Source organism: Lithobates pipiens, unplaced genomic scaffold, assembly GCF_037356315.1.
Source record: "Lithobates pipiens isolate NorthernLeopardFrog02 unplaced genomic scaffold, aLitPip1_a1.2 Scaffold_27, whole genome shotgun sequence".
NCBI lineage: Eukaryota > Metazoa > Chordata > Amphibia > Anura > Ranidae > Lithobates > Lithobates pipiens.
This window is the reverse complement of record NW_027507788.1, coordinates 205,004,318-205,031,405: the sequence shown is the minus strand read 5'-3', so window position 1 is coordinate 205,031,405 and position 27,088 is coordinate 205,004,318. Positions and strand designations below refer to the sequence as shown.

The 27,088-nt window shown below is 43.3% G+C and overlaps 1 protein-coding gene across 2 annotated transcripts in view; it reads left to right on the top strand.

Moving 5' to 3' along the window:
• Positions 1–27,088, top strand: part of TTC12 (tetratricopeptide repeat domain 12) — a 348,845-nt gene that overhangs the window by 98,640 nt on the left and 223,117 nt on the right. For both annotated transcript variants that reach the window (XM_077458134.1, XM_077458133.1), the window contains 2 exons: positions 1,997–2,074; positions 10,835–10,956. In XM_077458134.1, the coding sequence (XP_077314260.1) occupies positions 1,997–2,074; positions 10,835–10,956 (200 nt within the window). The remainder of the gene's footprint in view (positions 1–1,996; positions 2,075–10,834; positions 10,957–27,088) is intronic.

Here is a 27,088-nt window from a genome sequence, read left to right as displayed (position 1 = left end):
TCACGGAGCTGCTGTCAGCGCTGTATGTCACGGAGCTGCTGTCAGCGCTGTATGTCACGGTGCTGATGTCAGTGCTCTGTATTACGGTGCTGCTGTCAGTGCTCTGTATCTCCTGCACCCTCTTGTTTGCCTACCCTGGTCCCTGACCTTCCCTCTCCTCCATTGCCTTCATTAGCTCCATAGTCCTGAATTGTCAGAACAATTTCCCAAATAAAAAAAAAATGCTTGTAGTTATCGATCCCAAATTCACCTCATACATGTATTATGCTATTGTCCAGGTGGTGGGACTACGTGCTACCCCCTAATAATTACCCCGTGGCCGCAAATTCGACCTAAAGGTTTGCGAAATTCGCCTCCCATTGAAGTCAATGGAGCCCGCGGCGAACGGTCGTTTTCGCGAACGTTTGTGTCCGTTCGCGTTTCGCGTTCGCGAAACGTCCCGTCGGAAGTTCGTCCATCACTACTCAGAACTCATACCGTCCCTACAGAGAGTGCAGAAGATAAAATCTCTTGAGGACACGTTAAAGAGGATTTTATTGAACATTTTTCCTGACTCCAGTAGGTTACAGTGTAGTGGAAAATGTAGTTTTGAGTCTTCTGTTGATCAAGAGAGGAGCGTTGGAGAAGGTGTCCGCTTAGGTGAGGCAGTACGGAATTTTTTTTGTCCTCGCCACGCAAGGCTGTCACATCCCATCGGCAGCGTCTGCATCACTGTTTTTGGTATAGATTTCATGGGCACAATTAACACCTAAAGACCGGTTTTTCAGCACCTGTTTGACAGGTGCATATCATTGCAATTTTTTACAGCAATGCCAATTCTTGCCGATTATTGCTTTCATCAAGATTACCTCTATAAGATAACAGTGGGAAGGCTCCACCTACATCCAAAGACCAATTTTTATGCACCCGTTACTTCTATCCAAAGTCAACGTGACACCAGAATGTATTGAAAAATTCTCTAAAATGCACTACATTGTGGCCTCATCATACACACTGGCTCCCCGGCTGTTGCTGAGCAAAATAAAGGTAGCTTGCAGGGAAAATGTCATTTGTTTGGGTTTTATAAATTCAATTATTGCTGCAGAAGATTCTAGACATGGCACATATCTGCCACTTTACAGGCAGACTAAGGGGGGCCCCCCAGGCACTATTTTGGAAGTTTTTTTTTTATTTTTATGCGTTCACTTTAAAAATCAAAAAATCACTGCTCATTGAATAATTACATTTCACAAACTTTTCTTTTTTATTGACACATGTCCCCCAGGGCAGACCCGGACCCCTATAACCATTGTATGCCCAATTACTTGCATATAAGCCTTCAAAATGGGCACTTTTGATTTTTGACATTCGAGTCCCTTTGACTTTAATAGGGTTCATTATTCGGGTCCGAACTTTCGAAAGCTCTGGTGCAAACGGACCAGGGGTCCGTTGTGCCCATCCCTATATACTAATATGTTCTCCTATTCTAATGCTTAATTTCCTCATAGTCCTTCCTATATATTGCTAATGGCAAGGACATTCAAAAGGTACTCCAATGGAATGTGATGCACTGTTTAAAATCATATTTTTTTTTGTGACCATAGATGTCAATTTTAATTAGGAAAAAGTTCTAGGATTGTGTTGGGACACATTTATAAAATTATATATATTTAGGTTTGATTAATTTAATATACACCTGGGCACAGCGCTGTCTCTTTTTTTCGCTTTTGAGATTTTTCAATTAGATAGCAGTAGGACAGGACTAACTAATTAATATCACCTTTGTGTGGCCTAAAGAATTTTTTTGATGTTTTCAATACTTATTTTACCCACTGTATTTATGTATATGTATATATATATATATATATATATATATATATATATATATATATATATATATATATAATTTTTTATTTTTAAGATAACTTTATATGCTTATGCTGCAAATGATAAACCTTGTAATTGTGCCTGAGTAATGCAATGAATCAACATCAAAGCTTTTATTTTCTACCATCAGAAGTTTTCCTTGCCCATTTGGAGAAGGACGCAAGGGAACGTGCTGAAAAACGAAGGGAGAACAAAGCACTTGCAAACGGTATTTCCTACTAATGTCCAAAGTATAGCTAAGATACTAATGCATATTTTTCCTGTAGAAAAAAAATATATTTAAATAAAAAAGTCTAGAAGTTTTAAAGTACCTTCATGTACATGATTAATTACTCCAGTGATTTATGAAGTTCTGATATTTTGACACATGCATGACTTGACTGGGGAAACATCATATTAAAACATACAAGCAGTAGAATAAATAAGAACAGAGATGATTACTAATATTAACTTAACTGGCCTTCTGACTACCTCTGTTTTATTAAAAGTGGATTTACTGTTAAAGCCCAACTGATCTTTCATTTTAAATCATCTAAAAAGATTCAGGTTTCATCTAAACAAAAGATGTACAATTTCTTACATTTGTTTTCTTTAGAAAGCAGCCACAGCTTTAGTAGAAAGTAAAATAAAAGGTCTGTACCCTGCCAGCATTCTGTAGAGATGGACCCTTTCACTCTGTGTCAAAGCAATGGTCTATCTGCAGAGGTTTAATGGTCAAACCTATAGCTCTGCATTCGGCAGAGATCATGTTCCTTATTGATTAAAGAACTCTAGCTCTGACTCAGAAGGGGGTATGTTGAAACATGAAGTCTGGCAGTTCCTGCATGTTATTATCTTAAAGCAGAACTAAAGGAGTTACTTAAACTTGCCTTTCCAATGCTCCCTCGCTAGTGTTGGCATCTTCTTCTGTTTGCCAGTTTTCATCCAACTTAATTGGTTGATGCAGGAAGACATGACTCCTATGCATACACAGGAGGCTGTCATTTCAGTACACAGAGACTGTCCCAGCATTGTAAGTTGAGCTGCGCATGGCCAGCTGAGTTTATAGTGCCGGAGGTGACCTTGAGCGGGTAGGTAGGGCCATTTTATTGCAGAAAAGACATTGCGTGTCAAACGACTGTTTGTTACAGCAGAACTTCGGTTCCATGTTAAATATTCTCTGTAGCCTGAGGAGGTACAGAACTCTTTTTACTATGGCTTTTTAAAGTGGTTGTAAACCCTTACAAACCCCTTTTACCTACAGGTAAGCCTAGATTAAGGCTTACCTGTAGGTCCAAGAAATATCTCCTAAACCTACACGGTTTGGGAGATATTTGCTAAAACACAGGCACCGCTGTCTATGGCGCATGCGCCGTAGACAGCGGCGCGCAGGAGCACTGAGCGCTCGGCTGTCATCGCCGATATGGCGCGAGTGGCGGCTCCCGTGCGCATGTGTGGGAGTGACGTCATCGCGGCTTCGTCGAATGACAGCAGCGTAGCAGAGAGACCCACCAAGAAGATGGACGCTCCGGACTACAGGGGACAGCGGTGACTTCGCTGGCTCCTGTGTCAGGTAAGTGACACATAATGGACTACTATGCGATGCACAGTAGTCCATTATGCTTTACCTTTGCAGGGAATGAAAGAGGAAGTAAACCCATCAGGGTTTACTTCCTCTTTAAGAGCAACAGTGTGGCTTAAAGCAGAACTAAAGTCTTCATATTTACCTGTCTAACTGTCCTGCACCAGCGCCAGCATCTTCAGGCCCAGTTTGCACTGCTGGAGGAAATGATGGCCAAGCAGGTAAGGGCATTTTATTGCAGAGGAGACATTGCTTGTCAAATTACTGTTTGTTACAGTGGAACTTCAGTTCCACTTGAAATATTCTCTGTAGCCTGAGGAGGTCCTGGCCTCTTTTTCACTATGACTTTTAAAGAGCAGCAACTTGGCCTAAAGTGGAACTAAAGTTTCCATACTTACCAGTCTAACTGTCCTACACTGGCACCAGCATCTTCTTCTGTGTTCCAGTCCTCTAAATTTGGCTGGCAGCAGACAGCGTCACCTCTGCACTTGGGCAGGAGGCCAACATCCTGGCATGCACAGCTCAGTTTGCACTGCCGAGGAAATGGCGACTAGGCAGGTAGGGTTATTTTTAAGAGACATGTCTCTTCTGCAATAAAATCCTGCCTGTTTGCTGTTATTTACAGCAAGAGGTTAGTTCTACTTTTAGGTAAGAATTTGAATATTTAGTTGTAACTTAGTATAAATGTACAGACTGACTTATAAAATATTTAAGAAGAAATTATAGCCAGAGAGGTTTTGATAAGATGGACTAAAATGATCCAAAAGTACAATATACTGTATATTTATACTGAGCCTGGTAGAACGAGGCCACATAATGTTCATCAGTATCTTATGTGTCAATTGCCTATTATTATTTACTGCCTTCAGCTTCCGAGTGTGCACAGCAGCGATCAAACTTTTTGTCCAACTAAAAGAATGTTATATGACACTTACATATCTACTTGGAAAATGTGAAACGGTGTGTAACCCAGGCTGTTGACAGTGACAGCAGCTATTGGATTTCATGTGAGTCAGTAAAGCTAAATAAAGAGTAATCAATAATTTTATACACTGTAAAAAATATTGTGCTGGGTCTACACAAAAGAATTGAGGCAATTATTTGCATCAGATTTTTAAGTACTGTCAATTGAACTTATTTTTGTCTGACTCCGACTTAAAGAGGAGGGCCGGTTTAAAAAAAAAAAAATTAAAAGTCAGCAGCTGCAAACACTGTAGCTGCTGACTTAATAAGCCGACTTACCTGTCCAGGGCCCCCGCGATGTCGGCCCGCCCGAGGCCGCCCCGTCCCTCGGCTCTCGGGTCCCGGCGCCGCCATTCTATCTAAGGGAAACAGGCAGTGGAGCCTTGCGGCTTCACTGCCCGTTTCCAACTGCGCATGCATGAGTGGCGCAGCGCTTTGTGAATGGGGCGCGCTGTGTTCTGGGACACACAGTTCCCAGAACACAGCGCGACCCATTACCCAGAAGACGCCGCACGGAGGAGAGAAGATAGAAGATCTCCGCAGAGGAGGAAGAAGCAGATTAGGATGATGTGCCTAGCAACAGGCATTTCTGGTAAGTTAAAAAGAAAATTTCTTTTCCTTTTTTTTTTCTAATTTTTTATGTATTTTTTTTTTTCAGGGTGGCCCTCCACTTTAATGTTTGCAACTTTGTTGTTTTCATTTTTTTTTTATTTCAGTTTATAGACCATAGTGCTTTAAGTTAGCAATACATACCTTAACTAGTCTAGAACTATAGTTTTAATTAAAGCCAACTAAATTTTTCCAGTTTTTTTTTAATTATTATTTATTATTATTTTTTAAGTTCAAGTAAAGCCAACTCAATTTTTCTACGTTGGTAAAACTTATTTTCCAAATGTATTTGATATATGTTTGAAGGTTTTTTTTTATAGAAAAATAATACAATAATATGTTTTAAAAAAAATAAATAGTCTCAAGAAACAGGCTTTCAAAACAAAGTAACATTTATTATTTATAAAGTGTTACAAATGTAATATTATTAAAGCAGCATCACATGTAAACATAAAAAAAAGAAAAAAAAAAAAGAATAAAATGCCTCTCTCAGCTAACAAATAAAACTGATACACACACATGTATATACAGTATATCTGTAAAGAACATAGAATACAGAATGTATTAACTTTTTTTTAAAGAGGAAGTAAACCCTGTTGAGTTTACTTCCTCTTTCATTCCCTGCAAAGGCAAAGCATAATGGACGATGGCGATGCATAGTAGCCCATTATGTGTCGCTTACCTGACACAGGAGCCAGTGAAGTCACCGATGTCCTCTGTAGTCCGGCGCATCCATCTTCTCGTGGGTCTCGCTGCTCCGCCGCTGTCATTCGGCGAAGCCGTCACTCCCGCGCATGCGTACGGGAGCCGTCACGTGCGGCATATCGCCGTTGAGGGCGGCGCGCTCAGTGTGCCTGCGCGCCGCTGTCTACGGCGCATGTGCCGTAGACAGCGATGCCTGTCTTTCGGCAAATATCTCCTAAACCGTGTATTTCTTGGACCTACAGGTAAGCCTTAATCTAGGCTTACCTGTAGGTCAAAGTGTGTTGTAAGGGTTTACAACCACTTTAGAGCCTTTTAGTAAAGTAATTTAGCATTTTAACCACTTCAGCCCTGGAAGGATCTACCCCCTTAATGACAAGGCCATTTTTTGTGATTCAGCACTATGTCGTTTTAATTGTTGTTTGCGCAGTCGTGCAACGCTGTCCCCCCCCCCCAAAAAAAAAAGACATCCTTTTTTTCCTACAAATAGAGCTTTCTTAATTTTTTGCACTATAAACAAAAAAAAATGGCTGACAATTTTGAAATATATATCATTGGTGGCGCTCATTTGGTCCTGATGGGCATCAAACGTATGGGAACCGCCTTATGCAGGCTTTCCTTTCCAAGTTCCAAAGACGTCAAAATCTTTAAAATATACATCAAAACTCGTGCACTTGCACGTTTGGCAAATATATGCGTCCTGCAATTTCAGCCAAATGAAAAGATCATTTTTTTTAACCACTTCAGCCCCGGAAGATTTTACCCCCTTCCTGACCAGGGCACTTTTTGCAATTCGGCACTGCATTGCTTTAACTGACAATTGCACAGTCGTGCGACATTGCACCCAAACAAAATCAACGTTCTTTTTTTTTCTCACAATAGAGCTTATTTTTGATGGTATTTGATCAGCTCTGCAGTTTTTATTTTTTGCGCTATAAACAAAAAAGAGCCAATTTTGAAAAAAAGCAATGTTTTTTACTATTTGCTATAATAAATATCCACAAAAAATATATATTAAAAAGCAAATTTTTTCTAAGTTTAGGCTGATATGTATTCTTCTACATATTTACATATTTTTGGTAAAAAAATAAATAAAATTGCAGTAAACATATATTGATTGGTTTAAACAACAGTTATAGTGTCTACAAAATAGGGGATAGATTTACGGCATTTTTATTATTTTTTATTAGTAATGGCGGCGATCTGCGATTTTTGTGACTGCAACATGATAGCAGACACATTGGACACTTTTGACACTATTTTGGGACCATTGTCATTTATACAGCGATCGCTGCTATAAAATCACACTGATTACTGTGTAAATGACACTGTCAGGGAAGGGGTTAAACACTAGGGGGCGATCAAGGGGTTAAGTGTGTCCTAGGGAGTGACTCTAACTGCGGGGGGTGGGCTACCACTGACATGACAGCGATCACTGCTCCTGATGACAGGGAGCAGTAGATCTGTCATGTCACTAGACAGAACAGGGAAATGCCTTGTTTACATAGGTATCTCCCCATTCTGTTGCTCCGTGACACAATCACGGGGCCCCCAGCGGACATCGAGGTACCCGCGACCATAGAGGACGCGGCGCGTGCACCCACAATGCTGCAATTTAAAGGGGACATACCTGTATGCTCATTTGCCCAGCCGAGCCATTTTGCAGACGTACATCATCGTGCGCTAGTCGGCATGTGGTTAAGTAAATGTAACTCAATTAGAATATGAAAATGTACATACCTTAAAAGTTTTGTCTAGATTACTCAATATAATACATTATTTTTGTAAATGTAAAAGGTGTGTTTTAAGAACTGATGAAAATTAAGTAAGGTACCTAAAATATTATAGTAAATTAATTAACATTCATTTTTCTGTTGAAAATTATACCTTTATGTTAAAATTACAAGCCAACAATCATTTTTACCAGTGTACAGTGGTCCCCTAAACACTTGTACAATCTCAATAGTAACTGCTGGTCTTTATATTTGAAGGTTTTGCCTTTTGCAGCCATTAGAGCTTCCATGTCTTGCCATGAGATAAAATTTGTAAATTCTATGGAAAACAATTACCCTTCTCTTATACATATTTCCTGAAACAGCATGACAGCATATAGGTATGGGTAGGCTCCGTCCCCTGCCCTATACCAGGACCGGTTATACTATATAAGTAAGTCTTCTCCCTGCAGGCAGCATTCTCTTTTTTTTCCTCTCTGCTAAAGCTGGTTATGCTGCTGCTGAAAGCAGGATTTTTCTTTTTATTATTTCCAAGGAGTACCGTTTCTAGTGGTGCGACTTCAAATCGCAGTGATTTCAAAGTAGTCCCTGCACTACTTTGATCCCACTTTGATGCGACTTGGGGACATGGACCTCAAGAATACACAGGCATTGCTTCAAGTCTCATAAAGGTTGCATCAAAACTGCACGACTTTGTAGGTCGCAATAGTGGAAACCTAGGCTAAGATTGTAGATGGTCTTTAGACCTAACAAGTGTGCGCATGTATACTGTATACATACTTTGAGACACTAATGTTTCTGCATGTACCTTTGATTGACCATTGGAGAGTTCACTACGAAGTTCATCTGGCAGACTGTGGCCTTTCCACAAACTCCTGGCGTTTCCCAGGATATTAGGTCCAGTAGTGCCTATCTTGCGGCAGCCAGGACTTCTGGTGAGCCTTGTTTGGGCAACAACCTGGTTGCAATATCTTCCAGGCCCAGGGAAAAAAGCTCTAGTTCAGACTCTGATCGAATTGGGAGGAGACATCATTGAGAGACCAACTAGTCTCATTACAGCAATGACCTGCCTGGAAGCAGTTCTGAATCTCTGAAGAATACAGTAGTTACCCTCATAGAGCAACAGTATAAGTATCTCACTTGAACAAATTATAGCTCTTTCCCATTGGTTGCATCCCACACTCACAAAAGGGTAAAGAAATAGCCTGTAGTAACCCATGTGGTCCGAGGGGCCCAATGGAAGGTTGACAACTATATTAACTGGTTTTATAGTAAGGAAAGACTTGCTTCCTGCACCAGGAACAGTGACTCCACAGAGGAGATCAGAGGAGTCCCTTTTTTGGGAGGTAGCTAAGCTAGCTAATCTTTCAGCTTATCAGCTACAAGGCATACCAATCATCACAATCTATTACTTGCCGTGTATTCATCCCAATGGAGGAAAAGGTGTCCAAAGTCAGAGTTGCAGTGGTTGCAGACTGACTTTCTTCCGTAAACGCAACAAAGAGAGCCTCAGTTATGCTGCAAAGACTCAGCAGCTAGCCCTTTAGGTTTGTGTTTCCTACAACTTTCTGCCAGATGGCGTAAGGTACAAAGCCGTTGGATGTCAAGGGATAATCTCCAAACCAACTGTTCAAGAGTTCAGCAACAAATAAAGCTATAAGGATATTGATCTGACAGTAACCTCGGTGGCTTCCCAGAAGTGGAAGCCGTAAAACTTCTGACATCCAGCTGGGTCTGCAGATTACACAATATGTATATTGAACAAACCTAATAGACTCCAGGATCCTTATCAGGATCCGCAGTTGTTCAGTGGTAATGAGGATAATAATTACCCAGTGGCCTGCAGGCCATGATATCCGTGGGTACAGACTCAGATCTGAGAACATCCTATTCTCCCTGAGATCCAACACCTCATACAGTGTGGCGAACGGTATCTTCCAAATTCAGACAAGTTATATCCAGATGCTGGAGACCAAGTGAAGGCTCCCATGGAGGTCTCACCTTTAGTGTTTGAAGTCCTATGGAGGTCAGGGCGTCTACTCCAAACTTCAAGTACATTAGATCATAGGAAACCTACTGTAAGGATTGAATTGTATCCAAGTAAGCCTAGAGACAGCATTAAAGGATAGATGAGGATCGGTCATGTCCTCACTCTCTGGGAGCCAGTAACTGTTGCATATCTTGGCAAACCAATTTCAAATTACCTGGGCGGGTTGTTGGTTCCCCTCTGGGGTCTTCCAAATAGTGTGGGACACGGTGGGTGTTATTTACTAAAACCAAAGCGTGCAAAATCTGGTTCAACTCTATATAGAAACCAATCAGCTTCCAGGTTTTATTGTCAAAGCTTAATGGAACAAGCTGAAGTTAGAAGCTGATTGGCTACCATGCACAGCTGCTATAGATTTTGACTGCACCACCTTTAGTAAATCTACCCAATTGTCTCACTCTCCATTCAAAGAGATAAGACATCCTCAATATGGCCAGTAACACTGAAGAGGTATTTTGTATGGCTAATAGGTCTAGAAGGATCTCAGCTATCCAAGTGTCCAGCCATAAACTACCTTGTTTCTGAAATTATTAAGCAAAGTGGCTCTAGTCTCTTCCTCAGCACTATACAGAGGTCTGCATCTGGGTTAGAACATCATCCTTCTGGCATATCCCAACTAAAGTGTTTGGAGTACCACTAGCGTTGGAAATAAATTTAAGGTTGAAGAGAGACACAGAATTTGGCCTTCTTCCTGGAAAAATAAAAAGGGTCTTCAGGCCTCAGACGATAATTGTTGTCCATTAAAGACAAACGCAGTGGTGCGGATGAAGTTAGTCAAGGGGTTTAGATGGCTAGGACAAATCCATCAATTGAGGGTAGAGATTGCTTTTCCAGATGGATTGCGAATCCATGGACGGAACTCCAAAGGAGTCCCTCCAGAACTAATATGTAAACTACGACCTGGTCTACATTCAACACGTTGGGGACCCATTTTAAAGTGACTCAGCAGCCTTAGCTACAATACATTTTAGTCGTTAGTGGGGATAGATCTAATCCTCGACTTAAACACTCCAGCATTACCCACCCTTGTTTGGTGATTTGGTACATTCCATACGTATATGCTGTCATGCTGTGTCAGGAAAGGGGAAAATGTTATACTTACCTGATGGTAATTTTCCTTACCTGATGAAAAGCATTACAGCATATAGATCCCCCCCAAAGGGGCTTCTCAGTGATACTAAGTTATGAGAATGCTGCCAGCAGGGAGGAGACTTACTTATATAGTATAACCGGTCCTGGAATAGGGCAGGGGTGGAGCCTACACATACCTATATGCTGTCATGCTTTGCATCAGGAAAGGAAAATTACCATCGGGTAAGGATAACATTTTCCCCTTTTATATACCTTTCACAGCTCTAAAAGAAATGGGAAATGAAGCATATGCAAAAGGTGATTATGAAACTGCAATTCAGCGGTACAGTGAAGGTCTAGAGAAGCTGAGAGACATGACGGTCTTATATACTAACAGAGCCCAGGTATGTAGACTTATTGAAAAATCTTAATTAGTACCTAACATGTTACATTTATCTGTTAAGTTACATAGTTAGTCTGGTTAAAAAAAGAGTCCATCAAGTTCAACAATTAAAAGGAGAATTTTTTTTTTTTTTTACAATCCCATACCCACAGTTGATCCAGAGTAAGGTAACCCCCCCCCCAGCGAAGCATGATCCAATGTGCTCCAGCAGGGGAAAAAAATCCTTCCTGATCCCCCTGTCCATTGAGGTCTGCCTAAAAAACTGACAGGTGGATCTGAACTGTCTGCCCATGTGAAAGGGGCCTAAATCTCCTCTTCTCAAGAGAGAATAAATTCAGTTCCTCTAATCCGTCCTCATAGCTGAGCTCCTCCATGTCTCTTATCAGTTTGGTTGCCCTTCTCTGCACTTTCTCCAGTTCCCCGATATCCTTTTTGAGAACTGGTGCCCTGAACTGCATATTTCAGATGAGGGCATACTAATGATTTCTACAGGGGCAAAACGTTCTCGTTTTCTCTCTCAGGATTTTGCTTGCAAAGTGAACAGCCTATTGGACTTTAGTAAATCAAATCTGCTTTCTGAATATGTATAGTGCAGAGAAATCCTTTTTCATGCTCATTACTGTTGACCGTGTATGTTTAGGTCTTCTAGTGCCATCTTATAACAGTAAGGTTTATTCATGTTGTATCATGTGATTGTAAGTACAGCTGTCTATTTTGTCTTTGTTTCCTGCCATATCTTACCATTCTTTCCACCATGCATTCCAACTGTTACCCACTGGCATTACATTCTGTGTAATAGCCATCATAAAGAAACACAAATCAGTGCCACAATCAATAAATGTACCCCCTCAAAAAAACAAAAAAAAAAACAATACTGTACTTCCACCCACTAAAAAAACCTAAACCTTTAAGCTACAGGGTGGCTATGACTTAAGGAGGGGTGGAGAAGGATGGATGTTAGTTTTATTGTGGCCAGAGTTAGGCTTTAAATGGAGTGCATTCCATATAAATTGCACTTATCTGTCCTGCATAGTGTTCCCTGCCATAAAATAGCTCATAATTCCCCGCCTCCAGATGAATAGCTAATTTTCAGAGCCACTGCCTGCCCTAATGTCGATGACCACTTCCAAAATCTTTGAGACTTTCCGGTAGGCTGAATGTAACATGGTAGGAAGTGTCAAGTGTATTATGCCTAATTATGCCATGTATATGCCTGGTCCTGTTTATACATGTTTATGCCTGGTGTACTGGAGTGTGATAAGTGTCATTAAGGCACTTTTAGAACACTGAATGTATTTGATGTACAATTATCGCCCAAAAGTGAGTACATTCCTCACATTTTTGTAAATATTTTATTTTATCTTTTTATGAGATAACACTGAAGAAATTACACTTTGCTGCAATGTAAAGTAGTGAGTGTACAGCTTGTATAACAGTGTACATTTGCTGTCCCCTCAAAATGTACACCCATTTTATGTCTAAACCGCTGGCAACAAAAGTGAGTACACCTCTAAGTGAAAATGTCCAAATTTGGCTCAATTAGCCATTTTTCCTCCCCGTTGTCATGTGACTTGTAAAGCCCCATACACACTATCAGATTGTCTGCTGAGTTTTTCCTTCAGATTTACCAAAACCATGTAGTAGAAGGGCCTGCCTGATTGCATACACATTGAAACTCCTAAGGTTTGACCTCATATTATATGGTTTTGGTAAATCTGAAGGAAAAACTCAGCAGACAATCTGATAGTGTGTATGGGGCTTTAGTGTTACAAGGTTTGAAGGTGTGAATGGAGAGCAGGTGTGTTAAATTTGGTATTATCACTCTCACTCTCTCATACTGGTCACTAGAATTTCAACATGGCATCTCATGGAAAAGAACTCTCTGTGGATCTGAAGAAAAGAATTGTTGCTCTACATAAAGATGGCCTAGGCTATAAGAAGATTGCCAAGACCCTTAAACTGAGCTGCAGCATGGTGGCCAAGATCATACAACGGTTTAACAGGACAGGTTCCACTCAGAACGGGCCTCGCCATGGTCAACCAAAGAAGTTGAGTGCACATGCTCAGCATCATATCCAGCGGTTGTCTTTGGGAAATAAATGGATGAGTGCTACTAGTAATGCTGCAGAGGTTGAAGGGGTGGGGGGTAGCCTCTGTGTTCAGACCATACGTTGCACACTGCATCAAATTGGACTGCATGGCTGTCATCCCAGAAAGAAGCCTCTTCTAGAGAGTCCACAAACAGTTTACTGAATACAAGCAGACTAAGGATATGGATTACTGGAACCATGTCCTGTGGTCTGATGAGACTAACATAAACGTATCTGGTTCAGATGGTGTTAAGCGTGTCTGACGGCAACCAGGTTAGGAGTACAAAGACAAGCGTGTATTGCCTACAGTCAAGCATGGTGGTGGGAGTGTCATGGCCTGGGGCTGCATGGGTGCTGCTGGAACAGGGGAGCTACATTCATTGATAGAACCATGAAGGCCAACATGTACTGTGACTTACTGAAGCAGAGCATGATCCTCTTCCCCTTTGGAGACTGGGCCGCAGGCCAGTATTCCAACATAAAGACCCCAAACACACCTCCAAGTAGACCACTGCCTTGCTAAAGAAGCTGGGGGTAAAGGGGATGAACTGGCCAAGCAAGTCTCCCAACCTAAACTCTATTGAGCATCTGTGGGGCATCCTCGAAGGTGGAGGAGCGCAAGATCTCGAACATCGTCCAAGTCTGTGATGTTTTCGAGTGGAAGAGGATTCCAGTGGCAACCTGTGAAGCCCTGGTGAACTCCATACCCAAGAGGGTTAAGGCTGTACGGAAAGGTAATGGTGGCCACACAAAATATTAACACTTTTGGGCCCAATTTGGACATTTTAACTTAGGAGTTTACACATTTTTGTTGCCAGCGGTTTAGACATTAATGGCTGTGTGTTGAGTTATTTTGAGGGGACAGCAAATTTACACTGTTATACAAACTGTATACTCACTACTCTACATTGTAGCAAGTTTTTGTGTAGGGGTGGGGTGAGCGTGGAACACAAACACCGTGGAACACTAATACTCCTATAGAGGCACCATCCCAGTAGATATATGTAAATATATTTAAAAGAATAATAGAACAAAGTGGGACTGTAATTGTGCCTTAAATTTTTATTTTCAAAAAAACAAAATTTAAGATAAATTACAGTCTTAATGCTCGCCGCTGGCTCCCGCGAAGGGGCTTGCAGGTGTCAAATCTCGCCGTTAACAGCGAAATTGACACAATATCGCAGTCACCTACTGTAATTATTTCCAAAGAAATATGAATCATTGGTTTCAAATATGATAAATGGTAGTGTGAGTATAAACTTTTAAAACACGTCCCAGGGTGGAAAGAGGTGATCTGCAGCCCAGAGTAGTCTAATCCACACAGACAAAAAGAATATTAGTCTGAGAGGAAAGACAGCTAATGAGTGAAAAAAACATGAGTAAAGAAAAAAAAATCAAAATAAAAAATACCTGCAATTTTATACCCACAGTCTCTGCACAGTGTTCCTCACAAGTGGAGGAATGAGCCGCTGAGGAGAGACTGAGGGAATGTGTGTTATATAGGGAAGCCTAACTAGCATAATTGGTCCCAGGAGATGTATGAGAGAGGATTCCTGGAGTTGCTCGAGTCACCTGGATAAAAAAATCCAGAGGTACCGGAGCAAGTCCATCTATGCACTGAATTCCGTGACTAATGCACGCAGAGAGAATAGCGTATAAAGAAACCCCAAATCCACAACCCAAATACTCTGCAGTCCAGATGGAAGGAGGGAAGGGGATCACTAAACCCAGTTGGCCATGGAAAATAACCACGGACGGGGAGAAAGCCGATCCCTGCGGAGAAGGGGGCGGGCCCCGAATGGCATGTCATCACCCTGGAACCAATTAGGTGTGACGGATGAGCAGGATCTTTCCGATGTAGATTGGTGGTAATAACTCCTTCTGTGTCTTTATGTATATTCAAATCAAGAAATGGAAGAGTCTCTCTGTGCCAGTTATAGGTGAAAGACAGATTGTAGTCATTATGATTGAGTTCCTCTACGAACTCTAATAAGAGTTCCGGGGTCCCTGTCCAAAAAATCAGGATGTCATCGATATACCTGCGCCACACTAAGGTGTGGCGCAGGTATATCGAGGAAGAATCTGATGAAAAAAACTCAAGCTCCCACCCCCCAGGTACAGGTTTGCGTCGGATGGGGCACATTTGGTCCCCATCGCCATACCCTGCACCTGGAGGCAGTGGGAGCCGTCAAAGGTAAAGACATTGTGACTTAAAATAAAGTACAGGATTTCTATGATAAATGCATTGTAGGAAATGGTGTCAAGATCTCTTTCATTTAAAAAAGTGGAGGTGATTGCAATCCCCTTGTCATGAGGGATACTGGAATATAGAGCCTCAACGCCGATAGATGCAAGAATGGTGTGAGTAGGTACAAATAAGCCTTCCAGGGCTGTCAGGACATGGATGGTGTCTTTCAGATACGTGGGTAAGCTTTCTACATGGGGGCATAGGTAATCGTCTATTAAAGAACTGGCTTGCTGGGTAAGACATCCTACCCCCGAGATAATAGGCCTACCTGGAGGTAGGCATAGGGATTTATGGATTTTAGGTAAAGCATAAAAATTAGGAGTGACAGGGTGTTGGAGTTTTAAATAGTCTTGTGTATTTTTTTTTTGTGTGTATTTTTTAAATTAGGTTTTTAGAAAAAGCACCATCTATTATACTGAAGAACTCCCGTTGGTAATCGTGAATTTTAGATGGAGAAATCCGACGGTACTAAAAGGAGTTCTCCAAGTTCTTGAAACACATAGCTGTGTAGTCCTCTGTAGTTTAAATGACCAGATTACCCCCCTTATCAGATGGTTTAATTATTATATCTTCTCTTTTTTTTTATTTGATTTAAGGCTGCTCTTTGAATGTTCGTTAGATTAGATTTTGTTGGGATGGCATTCATTTTTCGAATATCTTGAGCTGTGTGATCCACAAAAAGTTTAAGGTTCGGGTTGGAAAAGGCTGGGAATTTAAGTGATTTACTTTTATATTCAGAAGGTGTGAACCCTGAAGGTGCACTAACCTCTGTGTCAGTTAGCATTTGGTGCATAGTTTCAGGATCATCCCAAACGCCACCCTCCCTTTCCAGTTGTGTTAGGATTTTCAACATTTTATAATCCATGCGGGACCATTTGATCTCAGGGTTTCTACTTTATTGGTCTGATTATGCCAGAAAGTTTTAAAATTGAACTTCCTGGAAAACAAGTTGATGTCTTTCACCACTTCAAAATGATCTGTGTCCCGTATGGGGCAGAAATTGAGCCCAAGGCCTAGAATTTCCAGTTCCGTATCGGTGAAAGTTTGTGAGGTAAGGTTGATTACATCAAATGTGCTTGAGTGTGTTAGGTGGCATGGGTGACAAATTGATCTATGTGGCTCTGTGCAATGTGGGATGATGGTTTGGGAGTTGTGGGGACTTTTTCTTTGGAGGCCAGTGCCCGAACATTTGAGGGTCTAGGTTTCCTCCCCATCAGACGTATCCTTTTGTACGCTTGAGTACGACTTGCTTCTGGATGTTCTTGTGAAGAAGCAGTTGGTCCCATATTATGAGTATGTGTAGTTTGTTTGAGAATGAAAAGATGAAGATGTTGAGGTGTCAGAGACATTCCCATTGTCGGTTTGCCTAAATCGATTGAAATTTCCTCTGTTGTATTCCATTTATATGCTCTTCCCATTTTGAAGGCTACTGAATCTTTTGCAAATTTGTTATCTTTATTTTGTATGAGCGATTTGTTGTATTCGTCTATATATATTTTTATTTCCTCTTCCAATGAGACAGAGACATCCGTCTCTCGGAATGGGTGGGGTTTATTTTGTATGCCCTGTATTTCAGCATCCACTTTTGTTTTTAAAAAAATAAAAATTTGTTTATTTTTTGTATAATTATATTGTCTTTCAATTTTTTGTACTCCTCTGAGGCAAAATTAGAGTCCCACTTTGTTCTATTATTTTTTAAAAATATATTTACATTTACATTGTAGCAAAGTGTAATTTCTTTAGTGTTGTCACATGAAAAGATATAATAAAATATTTACAAAAATGTGAGGGGTGTACTCACTTCTGTGAGATACTGTACATAGTGAAATATGCCAAGAAGGCAGCAGTGTCATCGGTGCTGGCTAGTTCCTGCCCTGCCTGTATGATCTCACATTACTTCTGACAATAAACACATGCTCTCCAAAGCCAGTTTGTAGGACCCAACCACATGCTATCACACGTTATATTATAGATTAAAGGATTGTTATACTTCTGAATAAGAGCCAACACTTTTTTTTTTTTTTTTTACTTCAATTGTTTTTATTGAGTTTGTCAAAATTAGAAGTTACAAACATAGTTCATCATAGTTATGATAGGAAACTGAATCAAAGATACATTGTTTCAAATGCAATGAAAAGACATGCATTTGAAACAATGCTCACAGAATCTGAACAAAGAATGGTCCAATAGAATAAACATAAGAAAAGAAAAACATTTTATCAATTAACATTCTGGGGGAGGGGCAGATCCCCCTCCGACACCCCTATGGGTACACACTGTGTCATAGATAGGGATTTCCACCCCCGACGTGTCAATGTTGGTTCATACTTAAAACAGGTCAGTAGTAACAAGACAGTTGTATTGGTTTGTGATCTTTAAAACGTAAACTCAGTAATAGTAAAAAAAAGTAGAAAGGAAATCAAAAGATAAATGGGCGAATGTATACACACTTCCCATATTTGAGCTTTTGGAGGATCAAAATTTTTTGGAGCTGTTTACCTTATACCAATCAGTCCACGATTTCCATTATAGCTGTGATGTGTGGAAGTTGCCTTGGGTTGAAGCGAACATAATTTCGTATGTAGCATGCATATTAGTGGTCATTATTATTTATTTTATTGTAGGGGGATCCTGATGTTTCCAGTGTCTAGTAATTGCTAACCTGGAGCTCAGAAGGATGTGTGATATAATTCTCCTAGTGGGGTTGGGGACTAAGTCAATTTCCAGTGAAAGGATAGCTAGACCTGGAGTTTTAGATATGTTTCGTTGCTATTTGTGTGATCATAAGAAATACTGTGTCCCATAGGTTGCGAATAATCAGGCAATCCCAGAGTATATGGTACAATGTACCTGTGTTGGATCTTTTGAGTCAGTTCCATAGATTAACACATTTGGTGGAAGCATATGTCGTTTGGAAAGCTTTCCTCCATTGATCTGGTGAGTATATTCCTCCCAGTTCCCGTTCCCAAGCTCCAATGGTGGGGGGTTTAGTGAAAACTAGTTTGTTATCTAGGGCATTGTAAAAGAGAGAGATTCCTTTGATACTAGTTGTGTTCTTGCTAAGATATAGTATTACCCTCCAAGGTAGTTGGATTTGTAGAGGGGGATTGGTGCGGAGAAGATGGTTAACTTGGAGGTATCTATAACTTTCAGACTCTTCTAACCCAAATTCAATTTGTAAGGCTCTAAATGTTTTTATTGTGGGGCCTACCAAAATGTCCTCTATATTCTTGATGCCTTTTCCTGCCCATTGTGATATGTGGATGTCTGGCATGACTATGGAAAGGCTTGTGATAGGAGTAGGTAGTGTAGAGGTGGGGAACGTAAACTTTTGCTTTAGCAGTATTTTCCAAGCCTGTAGCGATGCTTTCATTGATGGGGCCAAGGATGTAGTGTGGGAGGGATTGGATCTGCTGACCATTAAATAGTCGTGTAAGTTGTTGTTGGGAATTAGGCTTTCCTCTAGCTCTTGCCATCTCGTTCTAGGTGAGTTGGGGACCCATGTACGTAGTTGAGCTAAAACCGAGACAAGGTAGTAGTCTCTAACCTGTATGTCCCCTACCCCTCCCGCTTTCCTAGAAGCTACCGAGTTTTTAAATGCCCATCTTGCTTTTTTCCCTTTCCACAGGAACCTGTTTACCATGGATTGGATCTTGGAAAAATAGTTGTTGGGAACTGGAATGGGAAGTGATCTGAACAGATATATTAACTGTGGGAGTATAATCATCTTAAAAGCTGCCAAACGTCCTGACCATAATAGCTCTATCTTGGTTATCTCTTGGAGCTTTGTTGGGAGAGAGTTTGAGAAGGAGACATAGTTCCTCAATACAGGTTTTTAGTAGAAGTGGTCAGGGTTATTCCCAAGTATTTTATACCCTCCCTGCTCCATTTGTATGAAAAGTGTGAACTGAGTCTATCCCTTACTTGCGTATCCACTCGCAGCCCCAGTATGTATGATTTGCCCTCATTCACTTTGTAGTAAGATATTTGGTTGAACGATTGCAAGGTATCGTGCACCGAAGCCAGGGATTTTTCCAGGTCTGTGAGCATCAATATAATGTCATCAGCAAACAGACTAATGACATGTTTATAGTTGCGAATCTGAAATCCTTTTATATTTTGGTGAGATCTGATGTGGGCTGCTAAGGGTTCTAGTATTAAATTAAAAATCAGCGTGGATAGCGGGCACCCCTGGCATGTGCCATTGGTTATGTTAAATGGTTTAGAGAGTACTCCCGAGGTGTAAACCTGGGCTGAGAGTGTTGAGTACAAGGCTTGTATAGCCATAAGAATTGTGCCAGAGAATCCGAATTTGTAAAATACTGTATCCATGTATCCCCAGTGAACCCTATCGAAGGCTTTCTCTGCGTCTAACAGTAGAAGCAAAAAAGGCCTCCCCCGGGAGTTGGCTATGTGGATGATGTTCGTCAGCCTTCTGGTGGCATCGGAGGTCTGTCGTCCTCCCATAAACCCAGTTTGGTCGGGGTGTATGAGATGTGGCAACATTTTTATCAACCAATTGGCTATAATTTTGGCGTACAATTTAATGTCAGTGTTTAACAGTGAAATAGGATGGAAGTTAGTCCGGTTCTTTCCCTGGCTTGAGTAGAGTTACAATCAAGGCATTTAGCATTTCTGGTGGGAAGGAGGAGGAGGCTATGGTAGTATTGAATAATTTGGTTAAATGGGGGGACAGAATGATTTTGTGGGTTTGATAGTACTCGCCTATGAAGCCATCTGGGCTCAGAGATTTGTTGGCTGGCAGCGAGTCTATGGTTTTGCAGATTTTTTCCTTGGAAACAGGTAAGTTTAAGTGTTCTATTTGCTGCAGAGACAGCTTGGGTAGAGATACCTGCGCTAAGATATCATTGATCAATGCAGTAGTATGTTGGGTTGTTTCAGAGTCTTCCTGTCACGAGGATCCTGCCAGCAGTGGTCAGTCCGGACCTTCCGCCGTGCGTCCGCGGGTGCGCGGGTGCGCGTGCGCGGTCGTGCGCGCGTGTGTGCGCTCGTTGGCGCTAGGCGGGCTATTTAACTCAGTTGGTCACATCCAGTTCTTGCTTTCTGATCTACAGCGTGCGAGTACCCTGATTCTGAGAACCTGCCTTCTGTGACCTGTTGACCCGGCTTGTTTACCTACTACTCCTGCTATCTGCCTGCATCTGACCCCGGCCTGCCTGACTTCCCCTCTGCTTGATCCTTTGGTACTTTTGCTGTCTGCCCGTTTACCGACCCGGCTCGTCCAACCATCCACCTGCTTGATCCTTGGTACCTCCACTGACCGCCTGACCTCCGACCCGGCTTGTCTGACTGCTCTGCTTCCAGCCTCCTGTTCCGGTGCCGTCTGCTGCTCTACCTCCAATAGTGGTTCCAGCACCTGCCTGAAGTCCTGCCTCTGCCAGAGTTCCTGCATTGGTGTCCTGGTCCTGCCTCTCCGCCTGCCGCTCTGCTTCAGCTTCCTGCACCTGCCTGCTGATCCTGTTTCCCTCCGATTCCAGCCATCCCCTGATCCAGCTGTTGATCCTGCCAGACACTTGTGCCACTCTTGTCTCTTGTGTTACCTGTATACACTACCAGGGCCCTTGAGTCGGAGCCGCAAGAGAGGTCTCCTCCTGCAAGTCGGGCTCTACCACCAGGTACGTGACAGTATCAGAAAGCCATGACCGAGCCCGCGCAGGGAGCCTCTCCCATGGATGAACATTGTTTGCATCTGGCTGGCCTCACCCAGGCTGTTAAGAGTCTCCAGGAGGGATATACTCGTTTGGAGGAAAAGGTCCAAGCTCTCACTTCACCCACAACCGCTCAGGGGCCTCTTCCGTCCGCTTCCGTCTCCAGCACCTCTTCTCCGACAGTGGTAATGTTGTCTCCCGAACCCAGGGTTCCCATGCCTGAAAAGTTTTCTGGAGAGCGAAGTAAATTCAGAGCATTCCGGAACTCTTGTGAACTGTACTTTGCCCTACAGCCTTGCACCTTCTCACTTGAGGCCACCAAGGTGGGATTCGTGGTGTCCTTGCTCCTGGGAGATCCTCAAGCTTGGGCTCATCCTTTGCTGGAACAGAAAGCAGAGGTCCTAACCAACCTGACCACCTTCTTTGATACGATGGCCCAGCTCTACCAGGACCCTCAACTCTCCGCTACGGCCGAAGCCACCCTGCATACCCTTCAACAGGGGCGTAGGGCTGTAGAGGACTATGTCGCTGAGTTCCGCCGTTGGAGTACAGATACAGACTGGAATGATGCGGCCCTTCGTTACCAGTTTTGTATGGGGCTCTCAGAACCACTGAAAGATGAACTGGCTCGTGTGGGAGTCCCACAAACTCTGGATGCCCTGATTAATCTGGCCATTCAAATTGATCGACGGCTGAGGGAACGAAGAGCTGAAAGAGGTGCTGTGTCTACTCGTCCCTCCTGGATGCTGCCTCGGGTACCTAACTACTCTCATCCGGCTCCCACTCCTAGTCCTGTTCCAACACCTGATACTTCCGAACCTATGCAGCTCGGAGTCCTTCACCCTGCTCTCACGATGGAGGAACGCCAACGTCGTCGGGTCAACAACTTGTGCCTTTACTGCGGGGAACCTGGGCACTATGTCAGGAACTGTCCTGCCAAGCTCCGTAAGTGCATGTCTGTCTCATCTGGCTCTACTACTGCTTGGCTTAAGACCTCTTCTCACCTCGCTCTTTCTGTCTCGTTGCAGCTCCCAGGAAGGACTTTGCAGGTCTCCGCTATCATTGACTCGGGGGCTTGTAGTTGTTTCATGGACTCTTCTTTTGCCAGTAAACACCAAATCCCTTTGCTGTACAAGGCTCAAGGACTCTCTATCCACCTGGCCGATGGCTCAAAAATAAAATCTGGACCAGTTACGCAAGAGACTACCCCCCTTTCAGTTTCTGTTTCCAATCTGCATCAGGAACTGCTTCGCTTGGACATTATCCCATCTCCTTTGTTTCCAATCATGCCATGGTTGCAGGCCCATAACCCTGCTATAAACTGGGTGACCGGGGAGATCACATTTTTCTCTCCTTATTGCCAGCAGTACTGTCTCCTGAAGAATCCTTACTATGTCTGGACTCTGATTCTAAACTTTGCCAAGCAGTTCCTGAAGTATATCATGACTACCTAGACGTCTTCAGTAAGAAGGGGGCGGAAACTCTGCCGCCACATCGGGCATATGACTGCCCCATTGAACTCCTTCCCGGGGCTGAATTTCCGTTTGGCAGGATCTTTCCACTGACCGAACTGGAACAGGAGACTCTGAAAATTTACATAGACGAAAACCTGAAGAAAGGCTTCATTCGACCCTCCACTTCCCCAGCGGGTGCAGGCATCTTCTTTGTGGAAAAGAAAGACCATACCCTCCGGCCCTGCGTCGACTACAGAGAGTTAAATAAGATAACAGTAAAGAATCGATACCCGCTTCCTCTGGTACCAGAATTATTTCAGAGACTGGGAACTGCCTCTACCTTCACTAAGCTGGATCTCAGAGGGGCCTACAATCTGGTTCGTATCATAAGTGGGGATGAGTGGAAGACAGCTTTTCGTACCCGCTTTGGGCATTTCGAATACCTGGTGATGCCCTTCGGATTGTGCAATGCTCCCGCTACCTTCCAGTATTTCATTAATGATGTCTTCCGGGACTATTTAGACTTGTTTGTCATTGTCTACCTAGACGATATCCTCATTTTTTCCCCTTCTCTGGACTCTCATCGCAAACATGTTAAATGTGTCCTGGACCGGCTCCGGCAACACGGGCTGTACGCCAAGGCTGAAAAATGTGCTTTTGAACAAGAAAGTATCTCATTTCTGGGCCTAGTTATCTCTGTAGAAGGAATAAGGATGGATCCACAAAAGATTTCTGCAATTCTTGACTGGCCAGCTCCCACTGACAAGAAAGGGGTCCAACGTTTTGTTGGCTTCGCCAATTTTTACAGGAAATTTATCAAGGGGTTCTCCACTATCATCTGCCCAATCACGCAACTAACCAAGCAAGGGGTGCGTTTTCATTGGTCCCCAGAAGCTCAAGCCGCCTTCGAGTCCCTCAAGAGACTGTTTACCTCCGCGGATGTCTTAAAACATCCCGATTCTTCTCTACCATTTGTCCTGGAAGTAGACGCCTCAGAAATCGCTGTAGGAGCTGTCCTCTCCCAACGACAAGGTACCAAAGCTTCACTTTTTCCAGTTGCCTTCTTTTCCCGAAAGCTGTCCCCCGCGGAGAGAAATTATGACGTAGGTGATCGGGAATTACTGGCTATAAAATCTGCCCTGGAAGAACGATACCTGTTAGGAGCTGCTCATCCTATCCTGATCTACACAGATCACAAGAACCTGGAATACCTGAAGTCTGCAAAGAGGCTGAGTACGCGACAAGCTAGGTGGGCCCTGTTCTTTTCCAGGTTCTCATTCCATGTTACTTACCGGCCCGGCTCCAAGAACACGAAACCCGATGCCCTCTCTAGGATGTTTCACAAATCTGAAGAAACTTCACCCTCTGACACTATCCTGGCCCTAGGGAACTTTCTCCTGCTACAGGAAGATCTGCTCTCGCGGTTGAAACAAGCTTCCATGGGGTCAACACCCACCGTTGGAACAGAGTTACAGGTCAGGGATGGACTGTTTTGGTACGGCAGAAAAATCTTTGTACCCGAATGCTTACGGGTGGCCATTCTCGAACTTTGCCATGATCATGCACTAGCAGGGCACTTTGGTGCCTACAAGACTGCTGATCTTGTCCAGCGTACTTTCTGGTGGCCCCAAGTACTTAAGGACTGTAGGGGTTACGTGGAGTCCTGCACCACCTGTGCTCGGAGCAAAACTCGTAGGTCCAGAGCCTGGGGGTTACTGAAACCTCTGCCCATTCCAGACAGGCCTTGGAAGATGTTGTCTATGGACTTCATTGTCGACCTACCCCCTGCAGCTGGGCAAACTTCCATCTTTGTGGTGGTAGATCGGCTGTCTAAAATGGCCAATTTCATTCCGATGAAGGGTACCCCCTCTGCTTCCGAGACTGCCCAGATGTTTATCAGGGAAATAATTCGACTTCATGGAATCCCGACCAATATAGTTTCTGACCGCGGAGTGCAATTTACCTCGCGGTTTTGGAAAGCGCTGTGTAAAGTCCTGGGAATTACGCTATCATTCTCCACCGCTTACCATCCTCAGACAAATGGTCAGACCGAGAGGACCAATCAGACCCTCGAGCAATACCTGCGTTGTTTTTGATCCTTTTCTCAAGATGACTGGGTCACACTGCTTCCGTTGGCCGAATTTGCTTATAACAATTCCATGCATTCTGCTACCAAGCAAAGTCAGTTTTTTGCTAATTATGATTTTCATCCAGCTTTCCTTCCTAATTCCATTCCTGAATGTTCTGTGCCAGCAGTCTTGGAAACTATAAATTTTTTCTCCTCGAACAACCAATTATTACAGAAGACCATGGTAAGATCCCAGGAGCAGAATAAGGAAGTGTTCGACAGGAAGAAGCGGGGTGAATTGTTGCTCGAACCAGGTGACCGTGTATGGTTATCCTCTGCGAACCTTAGATTGTCTTGTCCTTCCAGGAAATTGGGTCCCAAATTCCTGGGCCCTTTCCCTGTAAAGAGGAGAATTAACGAGGTGGCTTATGAGCTGGAGCTCCCGGATTCACTCAAAATCCATCCTGTTTTTCACGTCTCCCTGTTGAAACCCTTTGTCCCCAATCCTTTTCCTGACCGGAATGTGAATCCTCCGGACCCTGTAATAGTGAATGGGGAGGGAGAATTTGAAGTTGAAGCTATCCTGGATTGTAGGAAAAGGAATAACCAAGCTCAATTTTTAATTAAATGGAAAGGCTATGGCCCGGAGGAGAATTCTTGGGAGCCTGTGGAGAATATCCATGCTAAGACTTTAATCCAAGCTTTCAGGAGAATGCACCCTGAAAGATGGGCCCGGTTGGGCATCCGGAGGCTGCCCCTTGAGGGGGGGCGATGTCACGAGGATCCTGCCAGCAGTGGTCAGTCCGGACTATCCGCCGCGGGTGCGCGCCTGCGGTCGGGTGCGCGGGTGCGTGCGTGTGTGCGCTCGTTGGCGCTAGGCGGGCTATTTAACTCAGTTGGTCACATCCAGTTCTTGCTTTCTGATCTACAGCGTGCGAGTACCCTGATTCTGAGAACCTGCCTTCTGTGACCTGTTGACCCGGCTTGTTTACCTACTACTCCTGCTATCTGCCTGCATCTGACCCCGGCCTGCCTGACTTCCCCTCTGCTTGATCCTTCGGTGCTTTTGCTGTCTGCCCGTTTACCGACCCGGCTCGTCCGACCATCCACCTGCTTGACCTCCGCTGACCTCCGACCCGGCTTGTCTGACTGCTCTGCTTCCAACCTCCTGTTCCGGTGCCATCTGCTGCTCTACCTCCAGTAGTGGTTCCAGCACCTGCCTGAAGTCCTGCCTCTGCCAGAGTTCCTGCATTGGTGTCCTGGTCCTGCCTCTCCGCCTGCCGCTCTGCTTCAGCTTCCTGCACCTGCCTGCTGATCCTGTTTCCCTCCGATTCCAGCCATCCCCTGATCCAGCTGTTGATCCTGCCAGACACTCGTGCCACTCTTGACTCTTGTGTTACCTGTATACACTACCAGGGCCCTTGAGTCGGAGCCACAATAGAGATCTCCTCCTGCAAGTCGGGCTCTACCACCAGGTACGTGACACTTCCCTTAGGTTGTCAAGAGTGCTATAGTAGTTGGTGGAAGCATTCGCTATATCCTCTGGGTGATGCATTTTGGCCTTGTTCGTTGGATGTAAAATATAGGGAATTTTGGTTTTATTCCTGTGACCCTTCAGTTGATTATCCAGTAGCTTTCTGGCCCTGTTGCCCTGAGTGTAGTGTGTCATTTTAAGTCTTTTGGTGTTTTTTTTTTCAAATTCCTCTAGTAGGAGGAGTCTAAGATCATATCTCAGTTGGGTTAGCCTATTTGACAGTGAGGGGGATGTTTGTTGTTTGTTTTTGGACTCTAAAATTAAAATTTTGGCAGTAATTTCCTGCAATTTTCTTTTGCCGCTGCCTCCTCGCCCTGGCCAACAGTTTTATGAAGATTCCTCTAATATACGCATTCCATATGGGCATTCCATAATATGAATTGGTTTTCTACAGAGGTTTCGTTTATAGAAAAAAATTCCTGTAAGTGGTTCTCAATGTCTTTTTTTACATCATTTTGCTGCATGAGAAAAGAGTTGGCTGTCCATATAGGGGCTGAGTTGACCGTAGAGGCATCTGTTATTGAAAGTGTTATGGATGCGTGGTCAGACCACGTTATGTTGTTGATAGTGGAGGAGACTGTTTTAATTAAAGCCACCAGGTCCACCAGGAACAGGTCTATTCTGGTGTATGTGCGGTGTGGGGCAGAGAAAAATGTGAAGTCCTTCTCCCCAGCATGCAAACATCGGCACACATCATAGATACCCTCTCTGTGTAGGGTGCTTTGAAGGGGAGTGGACAATCTTTTCGCTTTAGTAGTTGTGTCTATGGATGGATCAGGTGCTATGTTGAAGTCTCCACAAATCACCAGAAGTCCTTTCTTGTGTGTAGTTGTTTTTTTCAAGAGTTTATGAAGGAAGCGGATCTGACATTTGTTTGGTGCATACACATTGACAATAGTGTACGTTATTTGGTTAATGTCACATACTAGGATTATATAGCATCCCTGAGGATCAATGACCACTGTATGGGAGGTAAATGCCACAGTGTCTTTAATGGCAATCATGACTCCTCTAGTTTTTGTGTTTGCAAAGAAGGTGTGTGGTAAGTTTTTGTGTTTGCACACTAGGGC